Source organism: Melospiza melodia, chromosome 4, assembly GCF_035770615.1.
Source record: "Melospiza melodia melodia isolate bMelMel2 chromosome 4, bMelMel2.pri, whole genome shotgun sequence".
Lineage (NCBI taxonomy): Eukaryota > Metazoa > Chordata > Aves > Passeriformes > Passerellidae > Melospiza > Melospiza melodia.
In genome coordinates this window covers 1461756-1479412 of record NC_086197.1, presented here as the reverse complement: position 1 = coordinate 1479412, position 17657 = coordinate 1461756, and the positions used below count along the sequence as shown (strand labels likewise).

The following is a 17657-nucleotide window of genomic DNA, read 5'->3' as shown; positions in this document are numbered from 1 at the left end:
ATTATTTCTTTTCCACCTGGTTTATGGGCATGGCACAGAGGGAGCTTCCCCACCCCACTCCCAGCAGCCGAGGGTGGGAAGGGTTCCTGCAAGTGGCACCTCAGGATTGTTCCTGCAGGTGGCACCTGGGGAATTGCTGCTGCTAGGGGCACCTTGGGAATTGTTCCTGCAAGTGGCACCTCAGGAGGTGGTGCTGGAAGTGGCATCTCAGGAATTGTTCCTGCCAGGGGCACCTCAGGATTGTTCTGCCAGTGGCACCTCAGGAATTGTTCCTGCCAGGGGCACCTCAGGATTGTTCTGCCAGTGGCAGCCGGGGAGGAGGAGGTGCCAGAAGCCCGGTCTGGAGGAAGGGGAGGGGAAGGCCCAGGCGGGCTCGGCTCAGCTTTGGGGCCGCGATAGGATCAAACCCCAGTTCCTGTGTGGGAACCTGCCAGGGGAAGCCCGTGCCACCTTGGAGAGCTGCTCTGAGGCTCCCTCCGTTCTCCTGGCACTTGGCGTGGCTGTGCCAGCCAGGGAATGGGGAAGGATGGCTCGGGCTCGAACAGCTCCTGTTGAGGATGGAGAGCAGCCCAACAGGGATTATTGCTGCCATTTCCAGCTGTGGCACCGGGTGGCTGCAGGAACAGGGACTGTGCCAGCACAGCCTGAGCCACACCTGCCCCACCACACACAGCCAGAGCAGCACAAGCTGGAAAGAACCACGGACCCAGGAAATGCCATCCTGCAGGAAACACTCCTGTGGAACCAGGGAATGCTCCCATGAACCAGGGAATGCCATCCTGCAGGAAACGCTCCCGTGGAACCAGGAAACGCTCCCATGAACCAGGGAATGCCCCCGTGGAACCAGGGAATGCCTTCCTGCAGGAAACGCTCCCATGGACCCAGGGAATGCTCCCATGAACCAGGGAATGCCCCCGTGGAACCAGGGAATGCCCTCCTGCAGGAAACGCTCCCGTCTCAGCCCTGGCAGACAGAGATGCTGCAGGGTCTCAGCCTGGAGCTGCTGCTCCCGGAACTGAAGTGAATCAGACCAGAGGCCAGGACTGGTTTCCAGAATTTGGCTTTACTTCGCAGTACAGAAATCATTTGGAGCCTTCAGGAGACACGAGAAGCACAGGCTCTGTCATGCCGATACCGCAGCGCCGTTTGGTCCATCCGAGAAGCCACCGGGGGACAGAAAATACTTCCACATCTTGCCTGCTCTGTAATTTGTTCTCTCAATTTTATTAAGATTAAAACACAAAGGAGCCTGAGGCACAGCTGTGTCCCAACCGATGTAAACGGGTTTAGAAGCTTAAGTGGAGGTTAAGTTCTGTGCCCAGAACGAAGCCAACATTTGCTGCTACAATAGGTGTGGGCTTTGTCCATGATACAACTTTGCCACAGAGTTAAGATTGATGGGAGAGACTTTTAGGGATGCTGTCCACAATAATGGAGTGCTCAGTTTCTATTTTCCTTGATATCAGGTTTGAGTGACATCAGCGTCACATCTACGAGCTCACCAGAAGCACAGGATTGTGAAGGATGTTTTACAAATGATTAAAAAGACAAGGTAAGACACAGCTGTCAATGAGTTATTTCAAATCTGCACCCACGTCTACGTCTGCAAAAATAATAATAATAAGAGTAAGTTCAGTCTGCCTTTCTGCTTACGAGGTTAGTCAGGAATATCAGTCAGGAATTTGCCAGATTCTGGACAGCAGCCCTACTAGAATGAAATAATTAACACATGATATCCAAAAAGGGAACATTACCAGTGCAGTACTCTTCAATCTCTCAGAGATGGGATTACAAAAGCAGGCCTTACAATATTGAATTTCGTACAGTGTTCATTAAGTTCCTTATATATTCATATTAGCCGATTTAAACTTCTCCTAATTAGAGACTCTCATTACTGCTGCTCCTCCTCCCCGTAGATGTCGTTCTTCTTGCGTTTCATCTCCTCGAAGTCGAACTCTGATCCCATCATCCTCTTATAAATATCTTTGATGTCATCACACGTCGTCTCGAAGTGGGTGGTGGCGTCGTAGGTGCGCGAGATGAAGATCTGCAGGCAGAGGCAGCATTGGAGCCCCGAGCTGGAGCTGCAGCTGGAGCCCAGCCCTGCCCAGCCCGGCTCAGCCCTCACTCACCTGGCTCTCGGTTCCCGGGTCGGTCGGTGCAAACAGGTCACTGATGCTCACAAACCTGGACAGGGGAGAAACAGCCTTGCTTTGGTTTGGCTTGGTTTGGTTTGGTTTGGTTTGGTTTGGCTTGGTTTGGTTTGGTTTGGCTTGGAAGGATGGGTTCAGAGCAGGAGTGGTTCAGTGCAAGGGCAGCGCTCAAAGTGCTGAGCACACTCAGCTCGACCAGCTCTGGGCAGGCTCCAGAGGTCCCAGCATGGGGACAGGGGCTGGCTGAGGACTCAGTGTCCCCCAGCAGAGGGACAGGGGCTGGCTGAGGACTCAGTGTCCCCCAGCAGAGGGACAGGGGCTGGCTGAGGACTCACTTCTGCTCAATGGGCTCCAGGAGGTCCAGGGCTGGCTTGATCTCCTTCTCGGGGTCCGCGGTCTCCACGGTGGTGCTGGCGATGGCGATGTACTTGCCCTGCGCCGCCACGTTGTGGGCAGAGGAGATCATGCACACGTAGATATCTGGGGGGACAGGGCACAGCTGCAGCCCAAAACCTTCTCCAACCTCATCCCAAAACTTCCTCAGCCCCATCCTAAAACCTCCTCAGACTCATCCCAAAACCTTCTCCAGCCTCATCCCAAAACCTTCTCCAGCCTCATCCCAAAACCTCCTCCAGCCCCATCCCAAAACCTCCTCCAGCCCCATCCCAAAACCTCCCCAGCCTCATCCCAAAACTTTCTCCACCCTCATGCCAAAAGCTCCTCACTCCCATCCCAAACAGTGCCCACATCTCTTCCCGCTGCCCTGACACCTGGCACCCCCTGGGTCATTTGGAGAACCTGCAGTGAGTCCCATCCTCGCCCTGCATGCTCTCATCTCCTGGCTGAGCAGCCTGGACATGGGAGATGCCCAAAACTCAGTTTCCCACGATAGCTCCCAAAATCTGCTGGGATTCCCAGTGCTCTGTTCCAGGCCAGCAGCCCCTTCCCCACCTCTCCCAGTCTGGGCCATTTCCGGCCACAGGTTCCTCACGAGGTTTTCCAACCACAGCTCCTCCCACGTCCCTTCCCTAAGTGCAGCTCAGCCCTGCTGGGCCCCAGCAGCCCCTGGGGCAGGGCAGGAGCTGTCCCTGTCCCTGTCCCTGTCCCAGCTCACCCCCTGCACACACCTGATTTCCGGTTGACCTGGTTCTGTGGAATGATGATCTGGCACGAGTTGGCATCGTTTGTGTTCTTGATGGGGTGGCTGAGGATGCAGATGACCCGGATCACCTGGCCCACCTTGGTCACACGGTCTGACACGTAGCTGGGGTCGCAGATGAGCTGTTTGCAGCGAGCCACCTGAGAGCCAACGGCGAGAATCACCCAGCTCACATCAGAGATGGCTCCTCCAGTAACAATTTACCATTTATCCATCTGAAGCCTCCAGGCACACACTCTGGTCTCTAGCATGGACTGTCACCTCTGTTCCCAGCCAGGACACGTCATTCCCACCCCAAGGGACACGTTATCCCACCAGCAAGTGCTCAGCTGTCCCATCAGTGCCCACTCAGCTCCCAAGCTGGCAGCATTCCCAGCTCCATCCAGCCAGGTGGTGCAGAAGCTGCAGGAAGGCCACGTGCCAGCTGTCAGAGCAGCTGAGAGTGCCAAGGGCAGAGCTGGACACGAGGAGCAGCTCCCTCCCTGAATTATTCCCTGCCAGCCCATGGAGACTTCACCCCAACTCCTGGAGCAGGGGTGCTGAGGGCTCTGCCCATCAGGACATTGTGTGTTCAGCGAGCTGGCACAGGGACAACAGCCCCGGCCCAACGTTTGGCCCTTGGGCTTAGAAAGGGTTTTGTCTCTGTGATCAAACCCAGAAGATGTGAGTTTGAGTTTGAGGGGCACAAGGGGAGCAGGGAAGGAGGGAAGGGTCCGTACCTCCCCCTCAGACTTGACCCCGACCACTTTGCCGTTCTCGATGACGATCTCCTCGATGGGCTTGTTGAGCATGTAGGTGCCTCCATAGATTGCACTGAGCCTGCAACAGGAAAATCCCTTCAGCACCTCCAGGGCTGCACCTGAGCAGCCCTTCCAGCCCCAGGGGCTGCTCCTCTTGGATAAACCCCTCCTCAGACTTAAACCTCCTCAAAACCCTCTGCTTAAACACAAAGGATAAACACTCTGCCAACAGCACCCCTCAGCAAATCCAGAGGTGAACAAGCCCACAGAGAAAGAATCTCACGTGGAGGAACCATCTCTTAATTAAGTGAAAGAACCATTAAGGAGCACAGCATGTTGTGCAGCAGCACATTCTGGAAGCTCAAGCAGTGACTCCACACATCCAGCTCCACTGCACAGCCCACTGGAGGAAACCCAGAGTGCAAGCCAAGTGCAAGCCAAGTGAAAACCAAGTGCAAACCAAGTGCAAGCCAAGTGCAGCTCACCTTGCAAATCCCTGGGGCAGCTCTCCCAGGCCATACAGGGGGTACAGGTAGGGGCTCTTCCCGTACCGAGCCAGGGACTCGCTGTACAGCTTGATCCTGTTGATTGTTTCTTGGCAGGGTTGATCTAGATAGCTGGGAAGGACAGCGACACCGTTTGGGACGTTCCCAAAGCAGCACTTCCAGCAGAACACACCCAGAGAGCAAACTCTGCCTTCCCATGGCGCCTCCTTCCCCACCCTGCAGCTGCTCCTGGCACTGCTTCCCTGGCAGCTCCTTTGAGGAGCACTTGGTGGCACAAGTTTTACCCAGGAACCCTCCATGTTTAAAATAACCAATCAATCCCATAATGACCCCAAACCCTGGGATTTGGGGAGCAGCTGACCCCTCCCACTTACTCATCAGTCCTGTAGAGAGCGAGGGCATGGCCTGTGAAGTCAATGACATCCTGGCCCAGGTCAAACTTCTTGTACACGTCCCTCATGGTGGTTTTCTTGGGGTCCACGCCCTCGAAGGTCCGCGGGTCGTTCTCGTCAAAGTTGGCCACGTACACCAGGAACTTCCTGAAGCGGCGCTTCTCAAACAGACCCATCAAACCTGAAACAGGGAGGGAGAGCTCAGAGCCAGGGGCTGGGAGAGCTCAGAACCAGGGGCTGGGAGAGCTCAGAACCAGGGGTTTGGTAGAATTCAGAACCAAGGGTTGGGAGAATTCAGAACCAGGGGTTTGGTAGAGTTCAGAACCAGGGGTTTGGTAGAGTTCAGAACCAGGGGTTTGGCAGAATTCAGATCCCTCAGTGACTTTTGTGCCTTTCCCATTGCAGCAGTGGGTAGGAACCCCTGAGTGTTCAAACAAGGAATGGTTTGGGTTGGAAGGGACCTTAAAGGGCCTCAGTTCCACCCCTATGGCAGGGACACCTCCCATTGTTGTCCCAGGTTGCTCCAATGTCCAGCCTGGCCTTGGACACTGCCAGGGATCCATCCAGGGCAGCCCCAGCTGCTCTGGCAATTCCAGCCCAGCTCCTCCCCACCCTCCCAGCCAGGAATTCCTTCCCCAGATCCTGTCTAACCCTGCCCTCCTTCAGCCTGAGGCCATTCCCCTTTGTCCTGTCCCTCAAACCCCAAACATGAGGCTGGACAAGGCTCCACTTCTGCACTTGAGCTCTCCACAAACTGCAGAAGCAAGACTGGAAACACGAGGGCAGTGCAGCACCTCCAGTCCTGCCAGGATGAGTGTCCTGGAGACCACACAGGAGACGTGGCCAAAAGAAGGAATTCCTGGTTCCTTCAGCACACAGGGACATCTGCCATGAGAAAGGCTCAGCCCTGCGGATCTGGGGCCTCAACTGCAGGAGTCACTTCATCAGAAGATGTTTCAGAGGTGCTGCTGAACACATCCCATGCCTGCAGCTCATGGAATGCCCTCTAGAGCCTAATGGATTCCACCACACTGTTATTAGCTTCATTTGAGCAGTGAGATCTAAGTAGGCACTACTTAAGGTTTGAGGTGCCACAGGTCAGAATTAGTCATTCCAATTTGCCTGCAATGTTTTTCACACACACAATTCCAACGAGGACATGACAGCAAATATTTATGGCAGAGGTGGGAGATGAGCCCCAGATGGAACCTCCTGGGGAAGGAAAACACTGCCAGGCTCTCAGCAGAATCTCACTGAACGGGCAGCTCGGAAGCTCCAAGAAAACAGCTCAGCAAACCCAAGGCTCACAGCAAGGGGGGTCTGAAGACAAAGAGGTGCAGGAGAGCCCTGAGGATGCTCCTTAAAGCATGAGGAGCATCAAGGATATCCCAAGGGATGGGTTTGCCTCTGTTTAGGGAATTCAAAGGGAACAGAAAAGGTGCAGCTACTCACTGGAGGCCAAAGCTTCTGCCTCAGTGGAAGGAACTTTGTAGATCTTTCCTCCCTTGTAGACGAAGCTGCCCTCGATCACCTTGAAGTCCAAGTAACGAGTGACTTCTGTGTAGAGCAGCATCTTCACCAACTGACCTGCAGGGGAAGGGGTTTGGCACAGTCAGACACAGACACAGCAGCTCCCACGGCAACAAACCCTTCCCGTGCTCAATTCCCTCTGCAGGCTGGGCAGGCTGGGACTAAAGCACCCAGCCTTGGCTGGGATCCATCTGTTCTTCCACTGCAGCAGCCCTGAGCCAGGCACTGCCCTGTCCATCCGTCCGTCCATCCATCCATCCATCCATCCATCCATCCATCCATCCATCCATCCATCCATCCATCCATCCCTCCATCCCTCCATCCCTCCATCCCTCCATCCCTCCATCCCTCCATCCCTCCATCCCTCCATCCATCATCCATGCATCCATCCATCCATCCATCATCCATCATCCCTCCATCCATCCATCCATCCATCATCCATCCCTCCATCATCCCTCCATCATCCATCCCTGTCCGTCCATCCTTCCGTCCGTCCATCCATCCATCCATCATCCATCCATCCCTGCATCCATCCATCCGTCCGTCCATCCATCCATCCATCATCCATCCATCCCTGCATCCATCCGTCCGTCCGTCCATCCATCTGTCCGTCCGTCCATCCGTCCGTCCGTCCATCCGTCCGTCCATCCATTCCATCCATCATCCATCCATCCATCCATCATCCATCCATCCATCATCCATTCCATCCATCCATTCCATTCATCCATCATCCCTCCATCCATTCCATCCATCCATCCATCCATCCATCCATCCATCCAATCCCTCATCCATCCATCCCTGGTGCTCCAGGATGGGATTCCAGCAGCCAGGGCTGGTTTTAGGCCCTGCACTGGGAACCCTTCACTAATAAGGGGTTTGCTCTAGCCCAGTCCAGCACTGGAGCACACAGATCCAAGGATAAGGATTTTAGGATTGGCAGTTCCTGTCCTATTCCAGCACCCAGGAGTATCTGGGAGCTCAGGGTCACTCACCATTAGCCATAAGGAATTTAGGAATGAGGTCCACGTTCCAGTCTCTTCCCCGCCCCATAGATTCTGGTGGAGTTCCCGGGAGATTAAACCTTTTGTAGAGCTTTGGAGAGAGAATACAGAACTTATTATAGCCCAGGAAATCTGTCTGGGTGTCATTTCTCCCACACATGGACACACTTTCCACGCCCACAGCTCCAGGCTGAACACAAGCTCTTCAGTTTGAGCTCCAATCTGAGTTTGGAGCACACAAACACATCCAGTGAGTTGTCACAGGAAGAAGCAGGCAGTGTAATTCTGCTCATCCAGGCTTTGGGGATGTATGATGGACTGTTTAATGGCATTTCTTAAGTCCAATTTACAGTTTAGCTGCAGAGTTTTAACAGCCAGCTGTAACAGCTCTGAACGCTCTGTGCTTGGATTTGCTGGGATTCCAAGTGGGAATTGCAGGAAACAAGCACAACCCTCCAACTCCAAACACCCCACACTGGCATCTTGCCCGCTGCTGAGCAAGTGCCATAAACCTCCCTTACCCAAAGACCCTCAGAGTCATTAATGTGAAGCCCCCCCAAGGCCAAGGGGGATGAAATCCCTTTGTGTGCCAGGAAGAGCACAAGGATGGGTCTGCCACACTTACATCTTCCAGGGGTGTAATGGAAGCACTTTCCCCTCCATAGTACGAGTTCCGATCCATGTGAAGGACTTTCTTTCCATTCACTGACATAATCCCGGAGAGGATGCATTCCTGCAGGGAGGAAAGGATGCAAGGGACAGGTCAGCTGCACTGGAGCCTCCTCCTCCCCATTTTCCCTAACTGCACGTTCAGACAGCTCCATTGCAGCTGCACAGCCCTCTGCAAACATGCACAGCAGCTGCCTCATTCCAGAATTCAGGCACCTCCTGGAGGCAGATTAACCTCTGAATAAATTTATTGTCTACTCTGGGCAAGCCAAGCAAGAGGTCAGAGATTTTGTGTAGGTTGGATCCCTGCACAACCACCACCTATCAGGGCTTCCCTGAGGAAATTTTTGGGAATTCCATGCATTGGAGCCAAAGGATAATCTGTCCTCTAAGGCACCAGGTGTCAGTTTAAGGGTGTGCACACAGAGGCAGCAGGAGAATGAAATCTTACCTGGACTTCAATCAGTCTCCTCAGAACTTCAATTATTAATATTTGCCACACTGGGACACTCAGGATAATCACCAGCTTCTCTCAGAGAGCAGCATAAAGAATAAATGAAGGCATTTGGGTGCTTTACCAGCTCAGCGTTGCTCTCCTTGCTCTGTGCCCCCCGAGGAGCAGCAGATCAGCTGCTGTGTGTGACTGCAGAGCACACACAGGCTGCAGGACCAGCTCAGCCCTTGCACAGCTAAATCCCCACTCAAACACAACTCTGCACCGGCGCTGGCACTCCCCGGCCAAGGAGCTTAACAAAAACTCCAATGTCTGTGTGCTTAGGACAGCTTATCTCGGAGGGCTTCCTGATCTTGCCCTGCCTCAGCTCCTGCAGCAGCTGAGCTCCCATTCCTCACCAGGATCTCTCTGGTAGGTCCTGGCCACATCTCACATGGTGGCTGGGGCTCACTGGAGGGGGCCTGGAGCCCTGCTCCAGTGCAAGGTGCCCCAGCCGTGGCAGGGTGGTTTTTAAGGTCTCTCCACCCAAACCATTGCAAATCTTTCATTCAGTGTGAAACCCCCACCCAGCTGCTGAGATGCCAGCCCTGCACATCTGCCAGGACTCGTGCAGGCAGGCTGGCCCTGCTGCAGATCTGTGTCCCCAGGAGACCTTTCCTGTTTACTCCAGGAGCCCCTCAGGCAGGACTCCCCTCCTGTGGAGCACACGAGGTTCATTTCCAGCTCCAGCCCGACCAGTGCAGGTGTCAGGCAGGAAAACCACAAACACCAGGAGTTCCCACTGCGGATTGTTTGTGTAAATCCTGACTCCAGTCAATCCTGGCTGTAAAGGAAGCTGTAAAATCAACTTCAGCAGCTCTCAGGGACTGTTTTGTTCTAAGGTCAGACATCTGCAGGTGCAGGGATGGCTGGCTGAGGATTTGCTGTGCTGCTGCTTCCAGGTGGCACTGCAAAAACCTTCTCTGTTGGGACAGCAGGGCAGCGCAGGCCAGTCTGTCACCCACCAGGATGTCACCACAATCCAGCCAAGGACCTGAGGAGCAAAGTCTCACACACAGCAAGGACACTCTGAATTCAGTGCCTGAAGTCAGGGAAGATTTCCAGCACGGTGCCCACAAGGCCTCATCATCACCACGTGGACTGTGAGTAGTGAGCCACAGCGCTTCCACAAAAGCTCCTTCCTTCCAAGGTACCATCCTTCCAAGGATCCTACAAGGTTCCTCCTTCTTTCCCCACAGGCTGGAGCAAGCAGAGATCCTCCCAGCACATACAGCTGCACCAAATCCCGTGTGGAGTCATTACTCAAAGCCTACACCGCTGAGTAACCACAGGAGTAAAAGTGGCTCCAGCGTTAATGATTAACCACACCCGAGGCAGGACTGCCACACCACGGGCCTCATCCCTGAGCAGTTACACTGACAGAGCTCTGTGGCTGTGATTTATCCCTGGAACATCTCCCACAGCCCTGGCTCACCAGCCCGGCCAGACGGTGGCACAGGGCTGCGAGTGTCCACGCTGGAGCTGAGCCACAAGGAAGCCAACCAGGGTTTCACGACTAAATCAGCACCAAAAGGAGGGAGGGAGCTCAGGAAAAGCTGCACAAGCCACATCCACTGATGTGGATGTCAGCTGATCTCAGTCACCCACTTAACCTCAAAGCATTCCTTGCTCTGTGTTCCCAGAAGAGGAGTGTGCATCCCTCGGAGTGAATGGGGGCACCAGCACAAGAAACAAGAGGCCTTAAGCTCCTCTCCACTCCCACCCATGGGGCAGGGCTGTGGGACTGGGGTGGAGCTCTTACCCTGCTGCTCAACCCAAGGCTCACTGAGCACTCTGAAATCCTGCCCAGCCCTTTCAGGCCACTTCCCCGTGCAGCCATGATGGATGGCCATGAAGCTGCACAATGGATTTATCCTCCCAGCTCAGCAATTCCTGTGGATGCAGCGCTGGCCGTGGCACTGGGAAGCGCTGGATGTGTGACGCTGTCACTCGGGTCAGGGAGCAGGGAAAACAAACGGCCTGTCCTGATAAGGGAGGGCTGGGGACAGTTTGGAGGGCAAATAAAAAAAGGAAGTGTCACAGTTCAAATCTCTGCGTTTTCTGCTGGTTTATAAACGTCACCACCACCAAACAGGAACAGGGGGCAGCTGCTGACAGCAGCAGCAGGACACAGCAGGGAGAGCCCCGGCTATCCAGATCCAACAGAAGCCATGCAAATTGCAGTCACACTACAGCGCTCTGCCTCAGCCAGGTCAGGTTACCAGCTCCCGGGAGCTCTTTGTGCTGCTGAATGAACGATCTGAGCTGCTGCAAATGGCCAGGGAACCAGGGAGAAACCAGCACTGCAATGTGGGGACAGCACATCCACTGGGAGTCCATGGAAATAAAAATAAGGAGTGACTTGGAGGTGTTGGTGTTTCCATGCTTGCTGAAGACCATGAGCTCCTCCCTGGAGGCAGGAGCTGGTCATGGCCAGCCCCTGTGCATGCAGAGGCCTTGAGGAACGGAGGGAAGCAAGGAGGTTTCCGTGGATTTCCTCCAAGTAGGGCGGCAGTTCAGCAAGGCTCAGACAGCCCGATGGAAACTGGAGCCAGGGCTGCTCCTGTACCGGCGCCCAGGGGAGGATTGGGCACCGAGCAAAATCCCCTCGGCCTCGGCAGCGGCTCTGGCACTGCCAGGCGCGTTCTTGGAAAGGCAGCGAGGGCTGGCTGTGCCCAGGGACGGGCACACATGGCTGGGCTGGGCTGGCGCCTCTGGAGAGCCCTGCTCCAGCCTGGGCAGGGTCACCTGGGCAGGGTCACCGGCAATTCCAGCTCTCACTGCCTGACCCATCCAACACCTGCACAAACAGCTCCTGCTCAAACTACACCTGCACAAACAGCTCCTGCCCATCCCACACCTGCCAGAACAACTCCTGCCCATCCTACACCTGCACAAACAGCTCCTGCTCAAACTACACCTGCACAAACAGCTCCTGCCCATCCCACACCTGCACAAACAGCTCCTGCCCACCCTACACCTGCACAAACAGCCCCTGCCCACCCTACACCTGCCAGAACAACTCCTGCCCATCCTACACCTGCACAAACAGCTCCTGCTCAAACTACACCTGCACAAACAGCTCCTGCCCATCCTACACCCTCACAAACAGCTCCTGCCCATCCTACACCTGCACAAACAGCTCCTGCCCATCCCACACCTGCCAGAACAACTCCTGCCCATCCCACACCTGCACAAACAGCTCCTGCTCATCCCACACCTGCACAAACAGCTCCTGCCCACCCTACACCTGCACAAACAGCTCCTGTCCATCCCACACCTGCACAAACAGCTCCTGCTCATCCCACACCTGCACAAACAGCTCCTGCTCATCCCACACCTGCCAGAACAACTCCTCACCACACTGCAACAATGCCCTCTGCTACCAAAGGACAGACAGACTCCAGCTTTCCCCATCAAAGGGAAGAAGCTTTTCCTCCTAAGCCATTGCTCCACCTCAAAGGAAGAGCCGTGGAAGGAATGAAAGCAGCTGGGACAGCTGGGTGTCCCCTGCAGCAGATGCTCCCACATGGGCCTCACAGTCACTCTGAGGCTCTTCAGGCCACACAGCCCGGGCCTGTGGGAATAAATACATCCTGAACCGATGAGTGTGGCTCCTCTGCTCCCACAGAAAGTGAATCTGTATCTCTGAGGTGGATTTGAATAGCTTTACCATGGGGAGGCAGCTGGCAGGTAAGCAGCTTAGCTCAGCCTGCAAAGAGTGAAACCTCAGCAGGAACGGAGCATTCCCCTACTGGGGCTCAACTGGAGGGTTCAATTATCCCAGAACCCATGGAAAATAACTCTGCAGAGGCAGGGAGGGCAGACAACAGAGCCTGTCCCCAGGCACAACATCCCACTCTGACATAACCAACGAGGAAGCACCGAGCCACTCCCACAGCAGAGGCGGGAACCACGGTGGGCTGGGAAATTCTGTGAACTGAAAAGAGAGGTGAGAAAATCCAGCCACCAGGAGCTCTCCAGTGTGTGACCACTGCACCAGATTAAAAACCGGGCTGGGCAGTAGGGCTGCAGGAAGATGATCCCTAATCTGGCACACATGATGCACACAGAAAGCCTAAGACAAGGACCTTAAAGCTATTAAAGCTCCAGCAGCCTGGAAAAGCCATTCCCAGCAGGAACGAGGCAGCTGGAAGATCTACCAGCTCTGATGCAGCTCTCACTTCATCCACAGTGATCCAGGCAGAGGGAGCAGGAGCAGCCATGGAGTTCTGCAAGTCTGAGGGACTGTATCAGCAATAATTCAGGATTATTTTTCCCCACAGGGCTAAGACATCTCTATGAGCTGGCACTGCAATGGGGGCTCTGATCAGCACACAGAAGGGAAAAGCTGAAATAGCTGGAGTGCCAGTAATCCCAGTCCTAAAGCTGCCTTTAGCCCTTCATTACTGCTGAGGAAGAGATTAACACCTGAAACATTCATGTTGCACTTCCAGATCCATCCCAGTGGAATTCACACAGCACCCAGTGGCCCCACAGACCCAACCAGAATGACCACTACAATGGATTTATTTGTGCTCTTTTACAAAGCTCCAACCACTCATTCTTCCTCTTTAAACCAACAACCGAACTTTCCCTTTGGAAAAAGAAAAAAATCCTTCAGACCAGCAGCAGAGACACAACCTCAGAGCCACAACAGGGGCCTGAAGGGCTCCAGCAGCAAATCCAGGAGCAGCCTGACCGCCAGAACTTCTGTGACAGCTGCTCTGGGAAAGGAAAGCAACAACTGGATGTGTTTCCAGCTCCTTCTCCTCAGGCACCACAGGTACCAGCTCCTTTTCCACTGCTACCACAGCTGTCAGGAGGGTCCTCCAGGGCAGCCTGAGCCAGCTCTGCTGTGACACCGCTCACAATGGCTGAGCCAGCAGCAGCGATTCTGGGATGGCTGCACCAGCACCTCTGCTTTCCATTCTTTTCCACACGAGCTGCTCAAGACCAGACCAAGCCCACCCTAATTGGTATTTCAGAGGCAAAGCCAGCACACCAGCAGCAAAATCCGAGCTCCTGGATATTCCCAGGCTCTGCAGTTTGGTCAGCACACCTTAAAATTCGGCCCTAATTTATTCCTTTTAACTCAACCGCTGCTCATTAGCAAGAGCTTGTCTTAAAAGTGATTTCACAAGAGGCCTTTTGTCAAATTTACACTGGCATTTGTCAGTTTGAGATTAAGCCCTGCGTTCACCAACTTGATACCCCGCTCACACTAAAGCATAAATTAACATTTTAATGCAGCTCCGATCTATTGGAGGCCCCTTCACTACGAGCTCATTATATTTCACCTCCCCAAAAGTGCCTTTCCCTGCTTGGCTGGGCTGGGCCAGGCTTTAGCACAGGCTCCAGCTTTCCCTATCAAGGGGAAGAAGCTTTTTCCTCCTAAGCCATTGCTCCTCCTCAAAGGAGAGCCTGGAAAGGAATGAAAGCAACTGGGACAGTTGGGTGTCCCCTGGAGCAGATGGACACACACCTTACACCTTTCCTTTGTGCCACATTCAGGGCACACCTTACACCTTTCCTTTGTGCCACATTCAGGGTACACCTTACACCTTCCCTTGTGTCACATTCAGGGTACACCTTACACCTTCCTTTGTGCCACATCCCAGGTACACCTTACACCTTTCTTACACCTTCCCTTGTGCCACATTCAGGGTACACCTTACACCTTCCCTTACCCCTTCCCCTGTGCCACATCCCAGCTGTGTCACCCCTCTCCCCAAAGCCAAAAGAGGGGGATAGTAGGGATGATAACCCAGCTGTGCCTTCAGCAGCCCCATCAATCACAGCACCCAAACCACGCCTGGATTTCAATTTAATCTCCATCCCAGGGGAAGTGGGGGAACCCCACTGGGCCAACCCCGAAGAGATCCCTTTGTCCAGCCACCTCTCCCCACCAACAGGAGGGAACAAAAGCAGGAAAGGCCACTTGCACAAGGAGGAAAACCTTTCCACCATATTGGATTTTCTTCCCCCCTTCCCCAAACAATGCCTCGCATTTGGAACCTGCAATCCGCCCTCCCGTGGCATCTCCCGGCCCCCAGGGATGCAGGAACGGGCAGAAACCCCCCTGCACACCTCCCGGGCAGCGGCACTGCCATGGTTTTTTTTCCCCAGGGCTGCCTGCGGCGCGGGCTGCATCCTCCACAATAGGACAAAGCCCCACCAGGGCTCGGCCCCCTCCCTCCGCCGCACCCCATCAGCTGTCAGCTCTGCTCAGGGATCACCGGGATGCAGCCACACCGCAGGAAAGGGGATTTTTTTTTGGAGGGGGGAATAAGGGAAATTTGACAGGCTCGCCAGCCTCCCATCCCCCTCCTGCTGCAGTCAGGGCTGGATGGAGCCGAAGGCTGCAAAGGCGGAGCGGGAATGGGGATGGAGGGGGGGGACAAGCACGGCTGCCTCCACCCTGCGCGGACCTGCAGCCACGTTAGGCTTGGGGTACGGGGGGAAGGGGGAAGGGATGCGTGAATGGAAAAAAAAATAAGGTAATAATTAAAAAATAAATGAAAGGCAATAAATGCCCGTCGGCGTTTTGTTGTCCGAGTCTCCCCACGCCCTCGCTCCGCAAAACAACCGCATTTCCTGGGGCCCCCTGGGAGCGGCGCGGATCGGGGACGGGGATATCCAAACACGAGGAGCTCTTATAAAATATATATATATATATAAATCATATAAAACCCCCACCCGGGGGTCCAGTTAGGGATGGGGAGAAGGATCCAGGGTGGGGATGGGATTGGAGCTGCGGGGCGCTGTGAGAGTCAATGATGGGGAAATGAGGCAGGGGTCCCCCGGGGGGGTCACACGCACCAGACCCCCGGGTAATGCTGAGGGGCGGAGGGGGAGGATCCCAGGCTGGGCTGGAGATGAATGGGAAAGGATCCAGGGTGGGGGTGGGACTGAAGCCGAGGGGGTGCTGTGATAATTAATGACAGGGGAAAGCACCCAGGGGTCCCCCAGGGGGTCACATACACCAGATCCCCAGTAATTTTAGGGATAAGGACAGGGGGGAGAATCCAGACAGAGGCGGGGGGGCTACGATGGACAGGTGACAGCTGAAGAACACGGCCTGAATGGGGCGAGTGGGGTGAGAATCAGGTGAGAGCCTGGGGAGGGCACCGCACACCCTGGGGGAGGGGATAAAGCCCCGAGCGCCCCAGGCGGGGGGGGGGCTCACACCCAGCCTGGGGGGGATGATCAGGTGATAGACGGGCAAAGGACAGCGGCGCCGGGGTGGGTGAGAGCTGGGGAAGGGGGTCAGCCGCAGGAGCCGGGGGATGGCGGAGGGGGGGCGGCGGGGCGGGGCAGGGCGGCGGCCGCCCGCAGCAGGCCCGAGGCGCGAGCGGGCGGCGGCTGCTCCTCACCGTGAGGCCGGTGCCCAGCACGATCACGTCGTACTCCTCATTCATGGCGGCGCGCGGTGTCTCGGGGGTCTCTCGGCCGGGGCTGAGGCGAACCGGGCGCTACGCGGGGGCCGCGGGAGCGCGAGAAAATGGAGCCGCCGCCGTGAGGGGACCGCGCCGGGAGGGGCGGGGCCGGGCCACCTGCGCCCCGCCCACGCGCCCGCCAATCACGGCCGGATGCGCCACGCCATTGGCTGGCGGGGCTGTCACTCAAGGGGCGGGAGCGATGCGCGCGCGAGCGGCGCTGCCACCGTGGTGGGGGCGCGGCGCGCATGCGCAGTCCCACGGCCGCCCCTATGGGCTCGGTGTGCGCGGGGGGGAGACTTTATATTGGGGGGGGGTCCGAAATTTGGGGGGGCTCCTTCATTTCTGGGGCTCACAATTTGGGGGGCAGTTCACTTTAGGGAGCCCTCAAGGGGACGGGTTTCTTAATTTGAGAGAGTTCTCAGTTTAAAGGGGGAGCCCTTTATTTGGGGTGGTCTCAGTTTAGGGGGGCCCTTCAATGGGGGGTGGTCCTCAATTTTCATGGATCCTCCATTTGGGGGATTCTCCTGTTTAGGGAATTTTCTCCACTTGGACAGGGGCCCTCGGTTTATGGGGGGTTTTTTATTTGGGGACAGACCCAGGTTTGGGGGGTCCTCAGTTTTGGTGGGCTCCTTAACCTGGGGGTTCCTCTGTTCAGGGTATTTATAATTTTGGGGGAGTTTTCAGTCTGGGGGGGATCCTCCGTTTAGGGGTTCCTCAATTTGGGGGTTTTTCCTCAATTTAGGAGAGGATCCTCAGTTTGGGGGTGGTTCTTAATTCTGGAGGACCTCTCATTAGTGGGGGATACAATTGAATGGGGTTCTCTTTTTGGAGGGAGTCCCCTATTTGGTGCATCCTTAATTTCAAGGGCATCCTCAGTTTGGGGATGTTCTTTAATATTGGGGAGCCCCTCAATTTAGGGGGTTCACTGGGGGGCATCCTCAATTTAGGGAGGTCCTTAAATTAGGGTGGGTTGTCACTTTAGTGGGGTCTTTAAATGAGTGGGTTCCTCAGTTTAGGGGGGTTTAATGGACCCCCCAATCCCTCCACATCTGATGCTTTTCCACCCGACCCCATGGACCGCTTTTAATTAGAAATGTGCCAACTATCCCAACAAAAACCCCTAATTAGGCTGCATTCCTACATCCCAGTTGTTTGGGAATAAAAAAACAGGAAGGAAAAGTTTTTGGAAAAACCAGAATTCCCTGGGGGAATTTTGCAGGTATAAAGCTGAACCCACATTCCTTTTCCAACCCCCAAAATAATGCACGTTCCCCTTGGTGTTTTGAGGTGTTCCCATGTTTTTTAAGGAATTTCCCCTTTGTGTTTCCATGGATATCTGGAACATTCCCACTGGTTTTTCTCATCAGCAATACTGGGAGGACACAGATATTCCTTGGCTTATTAAAATGATAAATAAAAAGTTGGAATGAAGCAGCTCCTTGCATTTCCTGCTGTAGGGAGGCCAGAGCTGGATTTATGGATTTAAGGATCCATGGATCCTTAAATTTTAAATTTTATCCTTTAATTTTTTTTTTTTAATTCCTTTTGGAGGAATAAAATAATTTCCTCACC

General features: G+C 54.8%; 1 protein-coding gene across 1 annotated transcript; it reads right to left on the bottom strand.

The window, feature by feature from the left end:
- Window positions 1-1044: 1044 nt before the first annotated feature.
- On the bottom strand, window positions 1045-16175 carry GDI2 (GDP dissociation inhibitor 2). Its single transcript, XM_063153640.1, has 11 exons — window positions 16020-16175; window positions 8107-8214; window positions 7473-7572; window positions 6403-6537; window positions 4933-5131; window positions 4538-4669; window positions 4032-4131; window positions 3281-3452; window positions 2489-2633; window positions 2133-2187; window positions 1045-2047 (listed from the first exon to the last, which is right to left on the bottom strand). The coding sequence occupies exons 1-11, from the start codon at window positions 16062-16064 to the stop codon at window positions 1892-1894; spliced, it is 1347 nt and encodes a 448-aa protein (XP_063009710.1). The 5' UTR covers window positions 16065-16175; the 3' UTR covers window positions 1045-1891.
- Window positions 16176-17657: the final 1482 nt, after the last annotated feature.

Coding starts and splice junctions, on each gene's coding strand:
- GDI2 (XM_063153640.1), bottom strand. CDS start 16,064: ATGAATGAGGAGTACGACGTGATCGTGCTGGGCACCGGCCTCACG. Junction 5,132..6,402: donor GGCAGAAGCTTTGGCCTCCA/GTGAGTAGCTGC, acceptor TCCCTGTTTCAG/GTTTGATGGGTCTGTTTGAG. Junction 2,634..3,280: donor CCAGGTCAACCGGAAATCAG/GTGTGTGCAGGG, acceptor CTGTCCCCCCAG/ATATCTACGTGTGCATGATC.